The 24154-nt window shown below is 44.0% G+C and overlaps 1 protein-coding gene across 5 annotated transcripts in view; it reads right to left on the bottom strand.

Moving 5' to 3' along the window:
* LOC144730750 (zinc finger protein 362-like) overlaps positions 1-24154 on the bottom strand; it is a 63775-nt gene that overhangs the window by 37785 nt on the left and 1836 nt on the right. Inside the window, exon 2 of one of the 5 annotated variants that reach the window (XM_078611481.1) lies at positions 4599-4684. The exons of 1 other annotated variant lie outside the window; for it this stretch is intronic. Coding sequence is in view for 3 of the 4 variants with exons in the window: in XM_078611479.1 (XP_078467605.1) it covers positions 21429-21457 (29 nt within the window). In the remaining variant the exon portion in view is untranslated. Of the gene's footprint in view, positions 1-4598; positions 4685-21428; positions 22375-24154 lie in introns of those variants that run through there. 3 more of the 5 variants (XM_078611479.1, XM_078611483.1, XM_078611484.1) reach the window with 3 other exon arrangements.

Genomic DNA, 24154 nt, shown 5'->3' with positions numbered 1-24154 from the left:
GATGGATGCTTGTTCTACATGTACTGGAATGTATTTGGCGGCGACATAGTCGTGACCGCTATACGAAAAGCGCATGACTCGTGATCGGAGGGAGGGTTATGAGTTCAATTGTCGGGCAAGGGGCGACTCAGCCCATTAGCTCTCCACGGTTGGTAAAGTGAGTACCACTTTGTGGGACGTCAACAATAGCTGTCTTTATTTCTAGACAGGGAAAAATATCCACCAAGCGTTGTGAGTAATAGAAAACCAAGCCAAAAGCAAAAAAAAAAGTTAAGCACAATCAGCGCGCAGCGATTCCAGTCAAGCATGTATTTTTTTCGGGGGGGGGGGGGCGGGGAGGGGGGGGTTTCCACGTCAATCGCAGCCCGTCTAACACCGCTGTCATTTTATTGCGCCCACGGTCATACACTCGGCAAACCTTTTTTTTATTTACAAGCGTTTATTTAGACTGAAGCGATTTAGAACGCAGTAAAAACAAGTGGCAGTTTAATAGGTCACACCTAACACGTGTAATTCCTGTCAAGGTGGCACGAGCTTGCGCTGGAACTTCCCCGCCCCACACACACAGCGCGTACGCGGCACGGTAGGGCCAATCGCTTCGTCACGAAGACAACGACGCGGCGAGTCAATTCAAGCGCCACCGACTTTGCACCGAGCTCAACCGATGGGGCCCGAGAATGAAACTTGCGCGATCGCGAAATAAAAAATGAAACTTTCATGCGTTCCGTCGGGGCGGGGAAGCGAGAGGGCCGTACATTACGGCATTCGCGTAGCACAGTCAAAGCTGCTGCCTTGTATTAGTTCGCGCGTGTAGCTAAATTGCGGGATCCAGTTTAAAAAAAAAAACTCACATCTGGTGGCTTCCGCTACAAGATTCATATACCTTTCCAGTTTGTTACAATTCTACACCCACCACCGCTCAGCATCATGCAATGATTGTGGTGATTTTAGGGTCAAGATTCCAACCGTCAATAGTGCTGTATACAAGCTTCAATGTGGCAGCATGGCTTGGCAATTGTATTTTTGCCTAAAACAAAATGCCGGTCTTCATAGCAATCTGTAGCGGGGCACAGCTCAATCATGAGTCCTGGTGACTTTAAGAACGCAAATAACATTTTCCGATATCCTTGCAGTCTATACAAGAGCATGGCTTGCTGATGATCCTTTAATGACCGTGGACCAATGACACCTTGACCTTTCCTCGACAGTCTGTAGATCGGCATGATATTACTGATGAGCTATGATAGGGGTGACAATGCTGTGACATGATGTGGACTGTCCTTAGTGTTTTATTCAAGACCTGTCAGTGGAATTATTAAGCAGATTTGAGAATATTTATAATCATTCCTCACTCTATTCTCATGTAATTTATCTTACAATGAGCAGCCAGTCTTATAGCACGTGGCAATGACTGTTGTGTGAAAATGCTCTTTAAACAATGAGATACAAGCTTACGCCAAGAAATGAAACAAACGATACAAACAATACAAACATGTAAACGATACAAACGAGAATGTAACAATGAGACAAAACAAGAATCGGAACCTTGAACAGGGTTCAGCAACTAAAACAACAAGGAGCCAGTATAGTAGTTGGTTTTTACCCTTTTAAACTGGTACAAAACTGACACCTTTATTCAAGGCATCATGTTTGCAATAACCACAACACAAGTAGTCAAAAAAGCAGAGTTGCTTCTTTTTGTTTGCTTTTTTGACTACTTGTGTTGTGGTTATTGCAAACATGATGCCTTGAATAAAGGTGTCAGTTTTGTACCAGTTTAAAAGGGTAAAAACCTACTACTATATTTTAACACTGGTAAAAGAGATCTCATAGTGAGAACAAGGAGCCATTTTTTGTGCAGATTCTGGAAGAAACTCAAGACTTCAGAGAGCTGCAATGCACCATTGGCGAATACGAAACGGTGATGGTCCTCAAACAAAGCGGTCCCCTTCAAGAGCGGCATGCGGCTCCTGGGCCGCAGGTTGCCGACCCCCTGACCTGGAATCGAGTTGCGACCCAGGGTCGCGACAAATAATACAACCTCGGTGGACGGGCGAATCGGTTGATGTCTCCCGAGGACTAACACGCTACTGTGATTAGCTTTTCCAAGGCAACAATTGGCAATATAATACAATTTGGATTTATACACAGTATCTAAATGTAACCACCACAATGCAGCTCTGTTTCCAGTGAGTGACTGTCTTGATGCAAAGGCCTTGATGAGGTTTTTTGTTATTCCGATCATATCCTTTGTATTGTTTCTATTTTTTTCCAGCCTTGTAATAGTGCTGTTTGCTCCACTGCACAAGCATACCATTTCCATACATAAAAACAATACATTCTTACACACACGTTAACTGCTTTGTGAGCTTTAAGAATCAATATTAATTGATGGATCAATATGAATTAATCTACCCCTACCGATTTATATATTTAAATCAGATCACCTCCATAAAGCACTAACCCACGTTACTTTAACACTAATCGAAGGCTTGACTTTCATATACATCTTTGCCATATAACCCACCGATACATTGCCCCGTACTTGAATCATAACTTGTATAAAACAAACAAATCATAATAAGTCCATCACTCCACATAAAGCTGAGTCAATGGTCATTTCTACCAATGCTTTACAGTACCATTTTTATGTAGGCCAATTGGGAACTGGTTTCGACTTACTGAGTTTCATCAGCAGACCCACTCAACAAACACTGCTATGTTTCTGGATGTTATTGGCAAGCGCCACTCATCTATGCCATGCCACTCTTGAATACCATGCGACCCATTCGGTGCAAAAAAAAACACTTAAAACTCTGGCATCACTTGATTCTTCAGAAAGACAGACACAGATCCCCTGTATAGCCTTCAGACCGCTGGACGACCAAGTGCTGTTAGCGAGCACCTTCAGCATCACCCCTTTCCACACTCTCACCTCTCCAAGCTTCCGAACACAGTAAAGTGCACCCCCATTGGTCAATCACTCGTCTCTACAAAAGGGGGGGGGGGTTGGAAGATTGGGAGTGGGTGGGAGCGTGCAACGTGACTGACAAAGAGGGTGGGTGTGGAATGATGTGGGTCAGGCTACACAGTTCGTAGGGATCCGGAAAAAGTGTATATGTCTTGAGAAACGCTTTTTGTGTTAAGTTTGTTGTCCTTCCCCCAGCTCCTCCAATTATCACGGTTGGCTATGTACGATGCGCGAAAGAAGAACAACGTATGGAGTGATGTCTTCTGTCACGTGACACAGATGTTGCCAAATCTGCTCACAACTATCTCGTTCGGTTGTCCCGCAAATAAATCCCATAGGTGACAAACTATTCCGATTGTGTTATTGGCGTCTTCGTTCATGTGAAGAAATGTACAAAATAAAATTCTCGCGGCAAACAGTGCACCATTCTGTGTCAGAGAACAGCCTCGGAAGGAGACACCACAGGACAAATTCTGAAGTTAGTTTAAATAACCTCTTCATTAACAATGGGGGGCCACACCTTGTATATGCCTTGGTGTTGTTCATCGTTCAGTTGATTTTCTTTGACCAGAATAAGAACTTAAAGAGACCAGGATAGAATTATTCGCAAGAGTGAGCAGTTTGCCAGTTGCCGGTGATGAATGCTGCCGTGTACAATTCAAAGAGTAATTTGTGGGTAATTTTTTTTTTTAAATATGGACCCTACCACCAACACACAATGACTTGCTCCTGCAAATTACATCAGGGGGATCTTTAAAGTTCATGTGAGAAGCACACAGCGGCACGTATTATCACGGCTATTACATCTGCAATAATAATAATTACGCCTGCCGGCGGATTAAAACCGCAAAACTGTGCAACTAAGTGGTCATGTCACCAACCAGTCAACACAACAAAAATATTAAATTCTCAGAAAAAAAATAATGCATATGACGAAGCAAACCAAATTTCATTCGAAGTTATTTTGTGCAATAACTTGTGAAGAGGCCGAGACCATCAACCAACTCACTGCAATTGAGAAACCGCAGTTTAATTACGGGCAGGTGAAACCTGTATTTTAACCGAGGATCTGAGTGGTGCTGGCTCTGCACCTGAAATAGTGTTAGCCCCACGAGCCAACTGGCCACCCTCAAAAGTTCACACACAAGAACAGCGCGGACAAACTGTTTTCAATGACCCATCAAGAGACGAATGTGGATCCTGGTGAGATACAACCGACTGACCAGACTCAGCCGTCCAATTCAGCGTGAACAAGAGTCAAAGTCCACCATCTCCACCAAAGATTAATAGAATTATACAGCTATGAAACTTCACAGGCAACTTACGCCAGCAATTAATATATTGTGAGCAGCTATAGCAATTTGGTATTTAACAATTAAGAGTAAGAAGGTTGCCTGCAGCCAATCGGTGAACACTATGTGGACAATCATTGCTCGACCATTCCCGACTATTCGATCCGACTGAAGGTGGACAACCTGGTTGCCCCACTAGGGGGAGCAGGGATCAGATTTGCCAGGAATTGGGCGACTAAAAATATTATCTTTTCCACGCAAGAGAAAATGGTACAGCAACCATCGCCCTGTGACGATTGCCGGCAACGATCAGCGACAACGTGACTGGTACTAACCTTATTTATGTCACCGTGTCACTCAATCAAGACAACTTGGACCGATACAAGTCGAGTCATTTATTGCGTCCGCTCGTGAAATCACTCTAGAGTGGGTGGGGATTGGGGAAAACAAAAAAAGGGGGCGCATGTACACGCTTGTCACTTTTTTCACTCATCCGGCAGGCCTTTTCGTTACATTTATTTTCTTTAAAATCCCAGAGACGTTTGTCAGCAAGCAGGGGTGGGGGGGCTGCATTCTTTATAAATGCTCCCGTTGCCCCCGACTCGAAAAGGCAATCGCATGCAACGGCTGGGGAGTCCTTTGGCTCGGCTAACATTTCCACTTTCCCTCCTCGCCGTCACGTGTAATCAAAAAAGACATCACTCAAAGTGAAGGCGCACTAAGTATTTAGACTTGTGGTTCGTGAACTTACAATTTACAACATGATGACAGTCATTAAAGGGGGAGCAGTGATTTTTTATTATTAGGTTGCTTGTTGTGTTGTTTTTTTAGGCGCCAAGCTTTTTGACATTAATTTTACACAAATAAAACATTTGTTATCTCTCTGGCAACAGTTGATGAAGGGCCTATGGCTAACGGCCACACCATATAGTGGGCCAGATGGTGCAGTTGCTACAGTACTAGGACTTGCAGTTGGCAGGTTTCAAGTTCAAAACGTGGTCAGGGGGTCAACTAAACCCATCGCTGTCAACCCTGCAGACTCATGAAAAAGAGTAGTAACCACTTTATGTTTTACGTGAACAGTGGTTACCTTTTGGAAAAGGATGGGCTCTGCCATGAGATCATGGAATGTCCAACTACTGGCTCGTGTGTTTTGTCAACAGAGGTTGGCGTCGACTCCCATCGCTAATTTGAGCAGGATACAACGTTACTGTTTACGAGCACTCTAAATTCAAGATAACCTCAAATTACTATAAACTAAACTATTTTTATTTTACCAGGTAAGGCCCACTGAGTTATATAGCTCTTTTTCAGAAGCGACCTGGCTATCACAAATGAAAGCTCAACGAAGTGGCTTATCACATGGAAATTTATAGCAGTCAAATACTCTATAGACGCATGTTGATTCTAAACGTGGAGGGAAAAACCGGAGGACCCAGAGAAAAATCCACGCGACTACGGGAAGACATGCAAACTCCAAATATACAGCAGGCGTCAGGGTCAGGATCGTACCCACGACCTCCTGTATACCAGGTGAGGTATTTAACATCTCCTAGCCACCATGGCGCCCTGCGAACATCAGCAGGGACCCACAGCCATCCAATTTGTTAAACATTCACGGTTTACAAATTAACGTAGGTGAATGTTGCTTCTTTACACATTGACAAATGTAGCGGTCACTCACTAAATACGGAATAACCTTTTGAGTGTTATCCCCTCCAATGAACAGAGTTCTCCAGATAATCTGGTTCCCTCCCTCGCGTAAAAACACTTGGTAACAGATTATCTCTAAAACAGTTCACAAATGTGAGGACTCCTCGTACACAAAAAAAGTCATGACACTCTGTGAAACTTTCAAGAATAAAGGGACTATAGCCAGACAGAAATTCCACAAGATGCAGACACCAGACACATCATTTGCAACGGCATGGACAAGGAACCCGTGACTGACAATTTGCACGAGTTAACGCTGCCAAATAGGCGCACGCACACACTGGAGTTAAGAAAAGTGGATCACGTCAAACGCCAACATTTTAGGCAACTTGGGTTATTTTTCGGGTTTTTAAGACGTTCTTACCTTGCACTAAACTGTGAATGGGAAGTGCATTGGTGCTTGTAGGCAAAGCAACACAAACGCAGAGTTAAGCCGATGAGATGAAGGATTTTTATTATTCGCCATTCTCCACGGAACACTTTCTCTTTAGCATCAATTTATCGGGGCAATCTTTGGGGCTCATAACTTCACACCCCCGGTGACTAACGACCAGGCAACCAGGTCTCCAAATTCAATACCCAATTCTTGCGCGCAGCATGTGCCCCGCTATTACAGGCATTCATCACTCCATGACGGGCGCCGGTTCATAAGAGGGCTCTGCAACTTTTTTTTTTGAACGACGCAGCCGAAATGCGTCATTTTTTGCGAGAAAATTACGTTTCGGTCTAATATGACGGGAGAGTTCACGCGTGCCTCTTAAATGTTTTAACTCGCCATTCACCAAACCCAGCCACGACAAGTTCTGAAGGAGGACACAATATTAAAAAAATAAAACAATCTCGGAAGGCCAGTCTATTAACGGAGCCTCCATTTTGTTTCGGAGGATTTGGGTGTACAAAGAAATGCGAGCACGGAAAGAACGCAAGCGCGTACAAATGGACGCACCGCGCGCTACGCGTGTAACATTACACCTTGCACCCAGGAGTGCGCGTTCTAACGCATGCTAAATCATGCTGGAACACAGCGAAATGTATAGATGATAAACAAAAATTTACGTAAAAAAACTTTGATATTTCATGAAATAATTTTACAGCCAACATAAATGTTGGCAATCGGACCGGTAAGTGGAGTGTTAAGTTTGGTATTGATTATAGTTTGGGGGTTTTGTAGTTTTTGTAAAAACATATGAAGTGTCCTCAGATGTTGTCCCAGACATCGCAGTAAAGTGGTCTACTGGTCCCCCAATGGCTCTATTCTTGTAGCTAGATGCCCGAGTTGTGTGTCCCGGGCTGTCCAACACTAGTTTGACGCTTCGTTAATGACGCAAAAGAAAAAGCCCTGAACATCACTGCCAGGCGCTCCATCAAAACTCCCGAGTGACGTCACCGCGTTGACCTGGTAGTGAAAATGTTTTACCCTGTGCAATGTCACAGTGACGATGCAATCGTGCGATGCGAGAAAGTCATTGAGCTATAACGGCGCACACAGCAAAAGATTTAGATCCTTTCTTTCCTCACTAACGAAGCCTCAAACTCGTGTCCAGCTCTCAGGAAATACAGCCGACAAATGTACCTGCAAGAGCTGTATTTTCCTTTTGGACTCCAAACGTCTATCAAAACCCCCAGTCAACCTTCGCTCGATGGGGGGGGGGTTGCTCATTCTCCTCTGCTGCCCCTAAGTGCCCCAAACTCCCTTCACCCAACATTCCATTTTTTTTATTTTGCCAGAAACCAAGCTAGACAATGCTTGTCTGCCACAGTAGCACACACCTGAAATCCAGTAAATTTGATAGGGCTCTCAAACCCTTTGGGTTGCAATGTGGCCAGGAGTTTTCAGTACAGAGAGTAGGTTCCTGAAGCACATGTGCAGATATTTGAGTTATCTCCTCGTATGGGACGTGGGTTTATGCGGGCAGTCCGCCTTCCTCCCACTGGACATCTGCCACCGTGGCACCTGGCAAACCTCGGTGGCCATGTCAATTTCCACGAAAGGAAGCCCTAGAAAGCCCCCTGTAGACGGTATTTGGCCTACTCTTCCACGCTGGACGGGCATCTCAGAAGAGGTGGTGGGAGTGCCCAAGTTTTACTCCACCACACGCTGCGGCGCATGCTATTTATTCTGTTAGACGGCCAGAGGCAATGGGATTTACGAAACTTGCCGCGGTTGTTTCAACCTGCCACGCTGGGAAAATCGAACAGGTAACCTTGCGGATCGCAGCATCTCAAGTAAAATAACGAGATAAACGTATTATTGTACCGATGCAGATGTGTCCGCGCTCAGAACCCAGTCCCTCAGCCCTTGTTGAGCTCCAACCAACACCCGCCATCACCAGTGGCACTTTTTTTTCTGGAGACCAGCTTTTCCAGTTCCCTGGCTGTGTTGTTTGTACAACTCGAGCTAGGAGAGCAGGGAAAAAAACCCTCAGCTGTGCCCCATTGCTGCAAGGAGGTTTGTGGGGCCCATGGCGAGGGGGGGGGAGAGACAAAAAAAATAACAGCCTAAAAAAATAACCCCCCCCCCCTTAACCTTAAAAGCCTCTCGAGTCGAGGGACTCACGCAGAGGCTGAGCCATGGGCGGCCCGGCTGTTTGTTTTACCCCTTTTCACCTGGTCAAACATTGGGGGCTGCTAAAAGCCCTGGCTGAATGGCCAAATCTCGTCGCACACACACTCTTCTGCGTTCTTCTTCCTTCGTACGGACGGCTGATGTAGATGAAAGAGCAGCAACAACTACAATTTCACATTCAGGTGGTCAAGCCCAGATAACTGCGTCAGGAGCCAGCGGAGTGTATTGCCGCGATGTCTCCTTCGTATCTGTGGATCGGGCGTTGCGTCGTTATACGTTGTATTATGGTCTGTTTTGGATGATTACAGTCGCACACGACTGGAGAGTTTTTAATTTTCGACTTGTGCATCAGGTGTTCCACATTGACTGCCGTGATTTGTGCAGTGGATGCAATTTAGAGTGGACCATGAGCTTTGTGGAAGCTCAAACCCAGCGGTCTTCGTCCACACTGTAACTGTGGGAGGAGGTCCGTTACTTATTAATATTATTCTTTCATAGTTGACCACGACGACAGTATTTGTTGTTTTAGATTTTTTCTCTCTCTCAACTCCCTTTCCCCACTCTCTCTCTCTTCTCTCGCCTCCCCCACAGCAGTATTTGTTTTATACTTGTACTGTATGTAGGAGTCGGGGCCTGTCTGTGGCGATCAGTTCACGCACAGCGGCACAATTGTCGTTTTTTTTATTTTGCCTGAAAAAACACAGCTGACCCAATGTACTGCACGGTCGCTTAAACAACGCTCTCGAAATATTGTGCACTCATTTTGTCACCAAATCGATCTAAATGTGGCCAAACTCATTGGATCTCAGAGGCTAACGCAGAATTGAGTCTGGATAGTTCGTGAGATGAATGACCACCGAGGTTTGCCAGGTGCCACGGTGGCAAGATGTTAACTACCTCGCCTGGTATACAGGAGGGTTGTGGGTTTGACCCCGACCCTGACGCCTGCTTATTTGTAGTTTGCATGATCTCCGTGTGGTCGCGTGGATTTCTCCAGGTCTTCCGGTTTTTACCTCCACATTCAGAATCAATACGCGTTTGCAGTATTTGGCTACTATAAATTTCCACATAAACTACTTCGTTCAGCTATCGTTTGTTGCCAGGTCGCTTCTGAAAAGAAAGCTATATAGCTCAGTGGGCCTAACCTAGTAAAATAAAAAACAAACTTGTTTTAGTTTTTATAGTTGTTTGTAGGAACAGGGCTAAAATGTGGCAGGGCATAGTTGTGCCACGAGTGTCACCTCCTTGGATTTTCTCACTTGAAACAAAACATGCATTGATATCAATGGGTCAAACATCTTAAATGTAAGACCATCCGGAAAATAAGTGTTGGGGCACGGTGATACTTTCCTGGGTAAATAAGGGGCATGGTTATTTCTGATTTGAGAAAGCATCCTCGTGAAAGTCAAAGTATCTCCCTTTACAAATGAGAATTGGGGTGAGGTTGGTGGTCCCCCCCCCCCATTGGTGGTCCAGACCAAGAAGTGGAAATTCTACATTCCCATGTTCAGGGCCATTTTCTCCACAAGGTGACCACTGCTGACCTCTCACAAAGAATTAATCATTTTTCTTCTTGGTTCTTTCGGTAAAGTCATGTAGAAGGGAAATAATAAAATAATAAAAATAAAACATAATAGAATAATTCTCACGACGTTTCGGCCACAACGTTGTGGCACAAGCAGCCGTCCTCTTGAGGATAAAAAAAAAACAATTATCAATTTCAGATGTTTAATTTTCTTTAAAAATATTCCCCCATTAATCATGCATTGTGGTGCACAACTGTAATTCAGCAAAAGTTGGAGGTGGGTTTTGCGGGTCATGCAGAGACCATCATTTTCACGAGACACTCAACTCAGCAGCAATACGTAGTGGTACCTATGTGGCGGCACAGGAATTAGGTTGCTGTATATTTTGCTAGTTTTCATTCCCATGCATGTACGATTATTCGACTGAAGTTTCTTCCAACACAGAGAAAAATAAATTTGCCAAATACTCCAAGTCTTGAGCCTTAATAATGTTAATCTACATGGGGATATTTCACTAGTATGCACACTCACAGCGTTTTTTTTTATCTTCTTGGAACAGGTCTGCCATTCAGACGCTGTCTTTCTGACAGACCTGTTCTTCACCTGAGGACGGCTGCTTGCGTTGTGGCCGAAACGTCGTGAGAATGATTGTATTTTTATTATTTTATTATTTCCATTCTACGTGACTTTACCGAAAGAACCAAGAAGATGAATCCCTGCAGTCACGAAAGCTTGAAATCGAAATAAAATACAATTCTCACAATTGTATTTTATTATGTTTGAGAATTGTATTTTATTATGGTTTATTATTTTATTATTTCCCTTCTACGTGACTTCACCGAAAGAACCAAGAAGATGAATCCCTGCAGTCACGAAAGCTTGAAATCGAAATAAAATACAATTCTCACAATTGTATTTTATTATGTTTGAGAATTGTATTTTATTATGTTTTATTTTGTATTTTATTATGTTTCATTTTTATTATTTTATTATTTCCATTCTACGTGACTTTACCAAAAGAACCAAGAAGATGAATCCCTGGAGTCACGAAAGCTTTAAATCGAAGCGTTTTTTTAAATTCTAATTTTACACCAACTTTGTTTACCTTCCGAATTTGTCACCTCTCCTGAATGAATTTTATGGCGCGAAAGAAGTTCAACATACATACATATAATAGTTCCAAATACTTTACATAATACACTTTTCTCAAAGGGCTCTTACTTTCCCATACGTTTTTTTTGTATTAGATGGCGTAAATGTGTCGTTAAAACCTCCACCATCCGATAAAGCCAATTAATGTTTGTCACGTAATCAAAACATGCCGATTCGTGGATAACATTGGCTGCGAAAGCCAACTACTGTACGTGTTAAACTAGCTCTAACTTGGTTATACTGGATGGAACGATTCCTACTAAATCAGGATGGAATGATTCACCCCCACACCCACCCCCCCATTGACAAACTGAATCAATTCTATTATTAAAATTGTCGCTAACAGTAGTGCCTCTAGTGGCTGTGGGGGGTGACGTGAACCCCATTACACACAGCAAATGTAAAAGGAAAAAAATCAACCCGTAAAAACTAAGTTTTTCACTATAAATCCTTTATATGCGTGGCGGCTAGAGTCCTCTCGTCCTCTGGCTTGAGATGGCTGCCACCTATGGGTCAGATGATTGCATTGCACCATTAAGCAATTGGTAAATAAATATAATATTTTTGTCCTAAAAAGTGTAAAATTTTGGAAAAAAAATTTCACGAACATTAATTGTCACGCACAACGAGTCTGTGTGGAAAATGTCAGCTCGATTGGATCATGGGAAGTGGGTTAATAAACGACGGAAAGATTTGCACGGTCGTAAGCAAGCAAGCGAATTTAATATAAAGGATTTAAAAAGACGCTGATTATTAACGTCTTTATAGAAAAAAACTATATGAATCAATTAATAAATGCATCATTCCACCCCCACTACTAACCCACCTAACCATCAAGTTACACAATCGCATACCTATTCACCAAGCTACTCAACCACCAAACCGCAGACCAATTCGTCAAACCTACCAATCGACTCACGTATTCACCTACCTACCCATCCAACTATCTACTTGCCTACTTACACACCCACCAAAACACCTACCAATTCACCCAACTTATTTAACTACCTACCCACCCACCAAGTTATTACCTAACCACATCCCTATTCGATTACTTGGCTGTCTACCCAGCCACCAAAACATCTACCTATTGACCCCCATACTGATCAACCTACCTCTCAAACAACCTCAAAAAGGAATTTTAAAGGAAGAAAAGGTTTGGAAAAATGTGCCTTCTCCACAGCCCAATGCAGTCAAGGCTCGGCCGTTTTATGCCAATGTTGAGTTAGCAACTGAAAACGTCCACTGGGATTCTTGTGCACTTCCCCGCACCTCATTTCAAACTAAATAAACATTTCACAAGTCTCACCAAATTTCATTCCTCCCACAATCCTCCCAACCTCCTCCCGAAATAGCCGCGAGGGTGCAAGGGTGCAATGGGGCCCTGGGTTTTCAAAAAGGGCGGGTTGGCCTCACGCCTGCGATCCAGAGGTTTTTTGGAAGCATGCGATGGTGGCTCACGGTGAGACTTAGCAAACTCCTAAACCCTCTGGGTGGTAAGGTGAGCAGGAGGTGGCAGTACACAAAGTAGGTCGTTGACCGGTCCATACTATAGTTATAACGTGAGCAAGGTAATTGACAGAATAACTTGGGGGCTGATGAAGAGATCTGCACAGATGAAAATGGCGAGGTACAGGCAGAGAAGACGAAGGTGTTAAGCCTGGACTTGGAAGAGGGTGCGGAAAGAGCAGTGAAGACGGTGAGAGGGAATTCCAAACAGCTGAGGCAACAGCAGCGGAGGAGTGAACGCCTTCAGACTCAGCGAGGCTCAATGATATGCGTCTGCTTCATAAGCTTCGGTCCAGCTACGCTGCTCACCAACATTAACATCGCCACTGGTTGCGGTGGCAATACCTTTAATTTAATTTCCTTTGTCTATTCCGGAAAGCTTCACTGCAAGGTAGGCAGGAAATAGCAGAACAGGAAGTAGGTTCCTGAACTCATCACCATCCGTGTGGAAATTTGAATGTTCATCTTCTTGGTTCTTTTACCGAAAGAACCAAGAAGATGAATCCCTGCAGTCACGAAAGCTTTAAATCGAAATTTGAATGTTGTTTTCATATTTGTCGTATTATTTTCTCCGGTTACTCCATATATCCGTAGTGTGCAAAACACTTACTTGAATTTGAAAAAAGGAGCTAATATGTGACTCCTCCTCAAACAGTTATGATACGCAGGCTTTCCTTCATACATACATTTTTTTATTACGTAATCATTATTAGGGAGTAGTGGTGCAACAGTTAGCACAATGCGCTATGAACCTGGCAACCTGAATTCAATTCCTGGCCATAGCTAAGAGTGCCAAGTGATATCTGAACGAGTTCTGGTAACCCCTCTTCACCACCCCCCCTCACTGACCAGCCTAGTGAAGTATGGTGAAACAACCCCAAGACTGGCACACAGTGTGGGGAGGCCTTCATTACGCAGTGGACTGACAAGAGGCTGGTAGTTATCACAAAGCACGCGTCTCGAATCGCTATACAGTAGATGTATTACAGCCCGTTGCTTTAAGACACCTTTACTCAAAAGAGGGCCTCACTCGCCATCTGGGCTAGCTTTGAGGATAGTTCTGCTTGGTAAAAAAGAGGCCAATTGATTTTTAAAGTACGTCTTTGTTTTTGGTGGAAAATCGGATTATCCGGAGAAAACATTCCCACATTGAAATCACTAAAAAGTTCTGTATAGTCGGATCTGGAAAGCTACACACTGTATTGCCCCTATAGCGGAGCAGATAGGTCACATCAGACCAGACTATGAATGACTCATTTATGCATGAGCAACTAACCTTGATGTTGGATTTAACTTAAGTCAGGCATGATAACACCCACCTGTAATCCAGCACAACGGTCTGCTATAAAACTCCCAACCTGCATGTACTGTATACAAGGTAGCCAGTAGATGGTAGTATAGCAAGTACATTAGCATCCCATTTTTATTACCAAGTATTTTTGAGTTATCGCCTCATACATGCGTGCGGGTTATCTCTGGGCACTCCGGTTTCCTCCCGTATGCAAAATACTTCCTCGAAAAAGAAAATTGACCAAACATCCAAATGCAGACCCACTTGAAAAAAAGGGACTTGCAACCCAGTGAGCTTTTCTTTTGGATGGATGTTAAAGGCATTTTCACTGCACAACGTGCAGGTGTGAGCACGTGGTGAGACTACCCTCTGTTACGCCGTGTTGGCACCAGAATAACATTCAACTCTTACTTTTATACATATAGTAAGTGTCTGAAAGTGTTTTCTCATATCATCAGAGAATGGTTCATAGAAATCATGCAACCAACACCGTATAGACTCTACACAAACCGAAAAGGCAAAAAATAACTTATCCTTACATTGAATCGTGGTGATTCATTGCATCATGGAGACAATTTTTACACTCCTTAAAGGCTAAGGTTATGGCTGTAACAGCTCTCTCGCTGGTTCAGCAGTTCCACTGCTGGATTCTTTTTTCCACCCGAGGACGTCGGGATATATAATTTTTATTTTGTTTTATTTTTCTACCTACGTGACTTTACCGAAAGAACCAAAGATTCCTGCAGTCACGAAAGCTTCAACTCAAGTTAATATTAGTGTTTGATATATGGTTAGATTGAGGGGTTAAGTCAGAAGTTAATGTTAGGACTAGGCTATTGTTTATAGTTAGAACCAACAATAGGGTAAAAGTTTTGAATTATGATCAGCGCTCAGTTTAAGATTAGGGTTTGATTTATAGGTTGACAGGGGATGCAGAGTTAGGAGTATGATTTGAGTTAGAATTAAAACATTTATCTTCTTGGTTCTTTCGGTAAAGTCACGTAGAAGGGAAGTAATAAAATAATAATAAAAAACATAATAAAATAATTCTCACGACGTTTCGGCCACAACGCAAGCAGCCGTCATCAGGTGAAGACCAGGTCTGTCGGGGGAGACAGCGTTATGTTTTATTTTTATTATTTTATTACTTCCCTTCTACGTGACTTTACCGAAAGAACCAAGAAGATGAATCCCTGCAGTCATGAAAGCTTTAAATCGAAATTTAAAACATTTATTGTGAGGGTTTAGAATGAGGGTCAGGATTCAGGTTACAGATAGGGCTGGGGTTCAAATTAAGGTTCGTGTTAGAGTTAGCATTAGAGTATAAGATTTAGGTTAACCGTTCGATGTAACGTTATAGAGGAGTTAGGTCACAGGTTAGAGTCGGAGGGGTCTTCTAAGGAGTGCTGATGAGCATGGACAAAAACCCTTCTTTGTTTCCGAGGACCTACAAATCGCTTAGCTACTTGATTACCTCCTAGAAACAACACCTGTTGCTCCCCAGGGGTCTACAGATTCTAATTTACCAACTCCTTGGTCTGTGACTTAGTCTGCCAAACCAGACGTTTAATTAATTGAGGCAATTTACTCATTACGAATAATTACTATGTGAACAACGCGCCTTATGTTGGCGATGGAAATTGCCATCACTGGGACTAATACTCGATTTTAACAAGCATGATGAGCAGACCACAATTTTTTTACAGCCCAAATAATGACAAAGTGGCCAGGTGTCATTGTGGTGAAAGCACTCAATTCACAATCAGACGTCCGCCGTGGGTTAAGTCCCGGTCGAGTGTTGACTTGGGCCCATGAGAATCACCGTCATCCCTCTGGGTTGACAAATTGAGTGGCACACTTTGTGGAAAGTCAACAGTCCTGGTCCTATGAAGTAAAAAAAGCTTCATAGCTCCACTGAACATCTTTGAAAAAGGGCTTTATATCTCATCGGATTCCTCCAGTATACATATTCTGATTCTGTAATGAGCCTTCTTGTCTGAAAGGCCCAACGCAGAAGATCCCTGGGTTTGAGCTTCCACAAAGCTCATGGTCTACCCTAAACCGCATCCACACAAACCATGGCAGATGTGGATACCTGATGCAGAAATGGAATATTAAAAACTCTCCAGCTTGCGACTCTGGTCACCCAGAACAGACCATATATCACATAACGATGCGATGCCCAATCCACAAATACGAAGGAAACATCATGGCAACACACTCCGCTACTCCTGCTGACGCAGTTGTCTGGCTTGACCACCTGAATGTGAAATTGTAGTTGTTGCTCTGCATCTACATCAGCCATACGAAAGTACGGGAATGTATGTATGTCGAACTTATTTCGCACCGTACGTAGCCAACCGTGCTAATCGGAGGAATGTTCCATTTTCAAGACAAGCTTCAGAGCCTACGCCCATTTGAGCAAGGAGACACTCGGACTAATTAACATGATTCCACCGATGGTTTGGATGCAATAATTGTGATTTTACAACCCTCTGTCAAATCACTGCTGGGTGAAGGCCTTCTTCCCATGCTGTATGTCAAAGGAGTTATTTGACTATACTTCATTTTGGTCGGTGTGGGTTTGTGACAGAAGGGGGGGGGGCGCGCAGGTCCGGTTCCATGGCTAGGAGTCACACTTAAATCACGAAGTTCAGTGTAATGCGCTCACCACCATTGCACCACCGCTCCCCCCACCTTGGATGAAAGTGATTTGTGATTTAATTTTTATAAGGATTCTTCCTGATGCCGGAGGCTACACTGATATCACAACTTAAACCTAGCCGACTCCTAATGCAGTGGTCCATTAATTCTGGTTAAAATGTAGGTTTCTGTATTTCTTTAATTACAAAATTGATTTGCTATTTTCTTACCGTTGCTTTACTTTAATTGCAGCCAATTAAACGGAGGTGGGAAATGCTCGCCGCTTGGTGCTTCAGATGAAAAATCATAAACATGAACGAAAATTGTGGTATGCTTAATGTTAAAAATAACCAGCCAGTTGGCACTGCGATTTAGCATACTCAAACCGCAATCAGGAGGGTCACAAGTTCGAATCTCAGTTGGGGTCGACTCAGCCCATCTTATCACCATTCCCCATGATCAATAAATTAACTACCACCTACTTACTTGGAGAAGCCAAATGCGGTTCATCCTGCAGACTCACCCCAGCCATTGGAAATGTGCAATTTCAACCACCGACCGGGTACTGCCAGTGAAGAAAATGCTATCCCAAACTCGTTTGATAAGGAAAACATTTTGACTTTTTGACCCGAAATTACCAAACCTTTTAAATTATATCATAATAATGCAGTTAAATGTGAGATGAGCAATGCTGAAAACAGTTAAATAAAATATGGGATTAATATAAACTCATTGATCATCAGCCACGTTCAACCCCCTCCTCCGCAAGCCGTTGCCATCTCTCACAATCCTGTAAAGAACTTCAATGGAACTTTCGCCAATGGTAGTAAAGCTCAAGCTGCATTAAGAGAATACTTTATATTTTAATGGACTCTAATAAAAACATTTTCTTGGTTCTTTCGGTAAAGTCACGTAGAAGGAGAATAATAAAATAACAACAATGAAACATAAAAAAATAATTCTCACGACGTTTCGGCCACAACGCAAGCAGCCGTCCTCAGGTGAAGAACAGGTCTGTCGGGAAGACAGCGTCTGAATGACGCTGAAACGTCGTGAGAATTATTTTATTATGTTTTATTTGTATTATTTGTATTATTTTATTATTTTCCTTCTACGTGACTTTACCGAAAGAACCAAGAAGATGAATCCCTGCAGTCACGAAAGCTTTAAATCGAAATCTAATAAAAACAATTAAGCAGTATTTTAAAAAAATAACATGGAATGTTTTTTGAAACGAAATGTCCTTTTAAAGGAAAGCATTAAAATGCGGTGACATTATCGCTGTTTGGTATGCGTCATTCACTACACCGTTCACAATTTCCAAATACGTGTTGAATAAAATTTATATATATTTTTTTTCCCGTCAAAGCCTCACCCCGAGTCTCAAGACAATTTTTAGGAGGGTCCTGCTTTGGGAAGTTTAATCGTTTCCATTTTTAAGGTGTGTTTTGCGTGCCAGAGGAAACCGGAATAACTGAAAAATTACGTGATTGATGAGGTGATAACACAGGGGATAGATACAAAAGGTCCACAGACGGGTTCCCAAAACTTGTTGCTGTACTACCATCTCCTTGCTCTCGCAGGCCAGTGGGTCGATGGGACAGATTCACAAATCGCTGCGATCGACCCACGCTTTTCTCAAAAGTGCGAGATCACAGCCATACGCCACCTCATGCTTATTTTGTTTCTCCAAGTGGGGTGGGAATGTCTCATTTGTAAGAGTGACCTGGGGCATTAGTCTGTCAGTAGGGGACGACACTTGCTGCGTACCGTGCAAATAATTTGCGGGCAAGTTTAACATTTTGAAAATTTGGATAGTGGCCACCAGCACACAGTGGCTTCCTCTCGCGAATGATGGTCACAGGGGGGTTTATCAGCTACTGTGAAGCAGACGGCACGTAGTATTATGGTTATTACACCTGCATAATTATGCAGGTGGTCAGTGCAGGTTGGCGCAAGGGTGGGGGGGAGGAGCGCTAAGGGCCGGCTCAGATAGCTGTATCTCACTGCATACAGCAATCGTGCTGTGACGGTTCCACCTGAAGACAGAAGCTTGTGTTGCCTCCGAAACGTCGTGATTTTTATTTTATTTTTTATAAAAAAAAATGTTTTACCTACGTGACTTCACCGAAAAAACCTAAGAATATCAGATATCAATCACCACTCACGTCAGCCGTGGCTGGGAATCGAACTCGGGTCGCCTGATTCATAGCGCAGTGAACCTGACGCCCACCCAGATACACATGGAAATGCACTTGTCAATGGCTTGATAAACTAAGGGGGAAAAATCCACGCTTTTTAAATAGAATTACTGTGAAAGGATATCATGTAAAAAAAAAGTAATATCTAAACAGTAAAACGAATACAGTAAGTCCTCGTTTAACACGGTAGATGCGTTCCCAAGTGTCGCAGCGAAAACAATTACCGCATATATAATGGCACAATAAAGTTTGGCGAGATAAGATGTGTGCACGCACGCGGCGAGATTAACAACTGAGGGTACGTCGCCGCGTCACTGTATCATTCCCCGTACTTTATCCACTCAGCTCAAGAAAGTAGTTCGTCGTCGACCGCTCAGAAACCGCGTTATAACGGGCGTATTCCACGTTATTAATAGGCACAGAGTGGAAGAACCATGTTCTCGCGAAAATGCATCGTGTGAACACGCGTTCAGGCGATACCATATTGAAATTAAATCGTGATGCATAAAGTACGTCCAATAACTTACTTCACAAGTACAGCATTAAAAAAAAATACACCAAGACGTGGTCTTTACATGTGTTACACAAAGGCTGAATTGCAAATAATACTAAAAGCTATGAATGTATTGCATACAAACCAGATTTTAAAATGTCATGGCAAGATATAGGAATTAAAAATAGCATTGCTAGAAAGTCAGGGATGTGGGGCGATCCACATCACTTGTTTATGGCTATGTGTCACCTATTAAACATTCTAGATTCATGTGGCAGGGCCAAGATAAGAACACAACTGTTGGCTAACTAAGTACTTCCCATAAAGTGGTACTCATCTCATATATCCTCAAGGCCAAGGGCCGGTTGAGGATGATGGGCTGATCTGACCCGACCAGTGGTGAGTAGAGCGGTCCCTAGAGGATGGTGAGATCGTGAGCTTAATCGATGTTTTCACCGCGTAGTGTACACCCGTGTGCACGTGCCGTGCGTTTTTGTTGTTGTGTTTCGTTTGTCCTTACTCCCGCACGTCCGACTGGCACGGTTGGCTACGTACGGTGCGAAAGAAGTTCATCATATTGTACATGCACAGTGCGCATTCTACGTGCAGTACAGTTCATACACACGGACACACAAAACAAACACCCCACCGCCTCCCAAATGATTATTTTAGACCATAAGACAAGTGTAAGTGCACCTACGAAGGGCTGGCACGGCACATGGGGCTGGCTAATCGATCCCCGCGTGTGAATTGCAGCACGCACGAGTGTGCGCGCGCGCCAGTTGACACGCCCACGTGTGCTGCACGCGCACGTACTGTACTGCGATATCCGAGCACGTGTGGGTCGTTACCACGGCGGCCGTGCCAGGCTAGGTGCACTCCGAGGCCACGTGAAGTGACGGCCCGACTAAGGCAGTGTACTTAGCAGTAAAAAAAACGATTGTTTAAAAATGTGGCAACATTAAGAATTATGTTTTCAAATGTCGGTCCTGTTTCGAGTATTAAAAACATAAAGCGCACACACATAATTGAGTTTTGAAATTCGCCTTTTAAAACGCAGTTTTGCACAATCAAATAAATTCGTTATTAAAATAAAGTACGCACAGCGGAGTTTCTAACGGGGCTTACATAGCATATTTTAAAATACGGTACTGTACCTTAAAATGACTACTGTATAAATAATAAAAACATACTGCTGAAAGTATATTAGAGCGTATTTCACTATTTTAATATCCAGTACTGTACTTTACATCTATATACAGGATATATTTTAGAATTAGGTGTATTGCCTGTCTGGGACAGAGAGCATAATCCAATAGGATGGTGTAATAAGGCATCTAGCAATCACAGTGGCAGATTACCATTCATCCCATTTTTCATCTCAACCCATCATCATTCCTTTAGGGTGTTGATAAAGTACTACATTGTGGTAAGTGAACTGCGGTCGTCATTCGTAGCTTTGCTCTCCAGCCCCGTCATGGGAATGTGGAATTACCCCCCATTGGCTCAGTCGCCAATGGAGACGCCTCTGAAACATCACAACTGACAGTACTCTCTAGAAAGTTGTAAACACAAACTCCAGTCATTTACGTATAATTTTTTTTCTAAAACGTGTACGGTACTTAGTATGAAATGCTGTACAATTTACACAAGTCTACACTACCGTATAAATATTTTCTAAAAGAGCCTTCAAATACCCACCACTGCATTACATTTTGGAACATCACAATGCACCATTAATAAACGCCACTGCATTTGGTGAAGGTGGGGGGGAACACATGCAAGTCTTTAAAATAACACCGTGGCACATTTTTTAAGGAAAAATAACAGTACAGTACTTAAAAAAAAACGCAGCCATCACGTAGTCAAAACAGAAGTGGGGGGGGGGAAGTAAAGAGTTTGGACTAAAAAAAATAACGAACCTCCCCGCGCCCCCTAAGAAAAACACAACATTTCTCATTCCAGCAGCACGCAACGAGTCTCAGTCAAATCAAAATGGGGGGGGGGGGGGCTCTAGGTGAGCCACTGACACCCCCCTCCCTCTGTATGTGCACCATCCAGTCTGTCTTACTCTCGCTCTGCGTCTCTCTCTCTCCGCATCGCTCCACTCTCTCCTCCCTCCCTTTAAACCAAACGAGACAAAAGGAAAAAAAAACCAAAAATGGCAGCCGCAGTCGCCATGTTCTCAGAGGCGGAGTCAAACACCCACCCAGTCTTCATCTCACTCACTCCCTCCTCCCCATCAACATTAGTATCCTTCGATCTCCATCATCATCACCATTATCATCACCACAAAGCACCATCCCCTCCTACTCCTCCCCTTGGCTAGGACTCGATCGACACCCCTCCCGCTCCCCGTGCGAAGTATGCACGGACACACCACGTTGGTTGACCCGTAAGCCTATGTTTGACTATGAGCTTCCACGTAAAGTGCGTACAAAGACCCCCCCCCCTTCACAGACTGTCGGGACAAGTGCCGTAAGCGAGCACCTTATATATGAAGGCCGGCACGGCACAGCACACAAAGGGGGGTTGGGTGGCCAGCGCCAGGCCAGGCCGCCTTCGTCTCCCTCGTGGCGATGTGTACACACCGCATCGCGTTACTCAATTAAGGCAAAGTTGACCTAGTTGAGGCATTCGACCGGTTCAGATAATCGCCACCGATGATTGCCATAAGCGGCACAGCGCGGTAACCGCTACACTACCGCTCCCCATCCATCTCTCTCACACACACAGTAGTGCAGGAGCTTACATATAGCTCATGTTATCTGTACTGTATGCACGTGTGTGCATGTACAAGCGTGTACGTTCTTTATGGCTGGGTCATTGTAATCCGCATGCCCAGCGAGAGAATAGCTGGACTGATGTGGTACAGGAGGCTGTGGACTTGCCTAACACCGGTAACCAGCAGTGTTAAGATCGGCCTCTGTGGGCGAAGCTCGTGAAGTACGCTATTAGGAAAAAAAGAGCGACGTTCACAACAACGAGCGGCAAAGGTGGTGCATCTGCCAGTCATCTCAGTCAACCCAGGGCACCTGGGGGGGGTCTGTCCCATGATCGCATTGCCAGCGAGACATCCGTCACTTCACGTGGCCTCGGAGTGCACCTAGCCTGGCACGGCCGCCGTGGTAACGACCCACACGTGCTCGGATATCGTAGTACAGTACGTGCGCGTGCAGCACACGTGGGCGTGTCAACTGGCGCGCGCGCACACTCGTGCGTGCTGCAATTCACACGCGTGGATCGACCCTTCGTAGGTGCACTTACACTTGTTTTATGGTCTAAAAGAATCATTTGGGAGGTGGTGGGGTGTTTGTTTTGTGTGTCCGTGTGTATGAACTGTACCGCACGTAGAATGCGCACTGTGCATGTACAATATGATGAACTTCTTTCGCACCGTACGTAGCCAACTAAACTAAACAACAACAAAAACGCACGGCACGTGCACACGGGTGTACACACTACGCAGGATATTGATCAAGGGTGGCGAGTCAACACGCTGTGTACGCGCGAGTGTAATACTGCACATTGAGTGTGAAGATGTGTGTGTGCACGCACGTATACTTGTGTAAAGCAAATGTATGGCCCTGTGTACGGTTCATTGCATTTAGTATTTAGCACTGCATATATGTAGGAAATGTGTACACGGCCGTACATGTCCACACACGCGTAAATACATGTTTACGTAATCTCGCGTGTGACGATATTCTTTGTGCATTACGTGTGATGATGTGTGCCTACGTACGTTCACTGTTTACACTCACAGGACGTGTACGGTTACACTTCTGCGTGTGCAGATGCTAAAGAGTGCACGTGTGTGTGCTCAGCACAAATAGGAGTTCAGTACAAGTCGTGGGGAGGTCGTCATCAAGCAATGGATTGACAAAAGACTGTAAATGAGTACACGTATGTCATATACTACACGTGTACTGTATGCATGCATACGTTGGACATGCACTGTACACACTGTGCCTACGTACACATACTGTACTTGTTTGTGCATGCATAAGTTGTACATTAACTATATACACTGTGTCCATGTGTGGACAAGCATGCTTGTATACGTGCGCAGTCGTAATGCATGTGTCTGTGCATGTGGAGTGTGGGCAGTTGCATGTATGATTGCATGGTGCAGAGTGCACGTGATGTACGAGATGGGTGTCTACGTATATATTGTGTACTGAATCATGCATGTGTACTTGCATATGTACTCAAGGGTGTTTTCGTATGCTTGTGAATATATATACAGTATAGTACTTTAATGTGTCCACATACAGGTGTGGGTATAGTTTTGCATATATGGTAATCACTTGTGCATTTCGACAGTACGTGCGTATGCTGCTGCGCGTGTATTTGTACATTTATAATTGTGTACGCACACAGAATTACCTGCATTGAAGTGTGTATGTTTGGAATGCATGTTTACGTGAATGTATACGTGTGCATTATACACGTGTGTGTGAGGAGCGGTGGTGCAGTGGTTAGCGGACAGCGCGACGAACTCGACGACTCGAGTTCGATTCTGGCTCACGACCAACACCGGTACCGATTATCTTGCAGAGGTCCCGTGCCTCTCCCCTAGATCGTCTCTGCCTTAAATGTTTAGCCACCTGCTGCGATGGCTAAACATCAGCACCGAGGAGACAAAGACGGCCGGGCATGGTGCTGGCCCCAACCCCTCGTGTGCCTTCATGTGCTACACGCCAACAGCACTTGCCCCAACAGTCTGTTAAAGGCTATACGGGGGACCTTTGCATTTGTATTACACGTGTGTAAGTGTTCACGCTGACTCGCGTG

The sequence above is a fragment of the Lampetra planeri genome, chromosome 36, assembly GCF_965212315.1.
Source record: "Lampetra planeri chromosome 36, kcLamPlan1.2.h2, whole genome shotgun sequence".
NCBI lineage: Eukaryota > Metazoa > Chordata > Hyperoartia > Petromyzontiformes > Petromyzontidae > Lampetra > Lampetra planeri.
The sequence above is the reverse complement of the archived record's forward strand: the minus strand, read 5'-3'. Positions and strand labels throughout refer to the sequence as shown.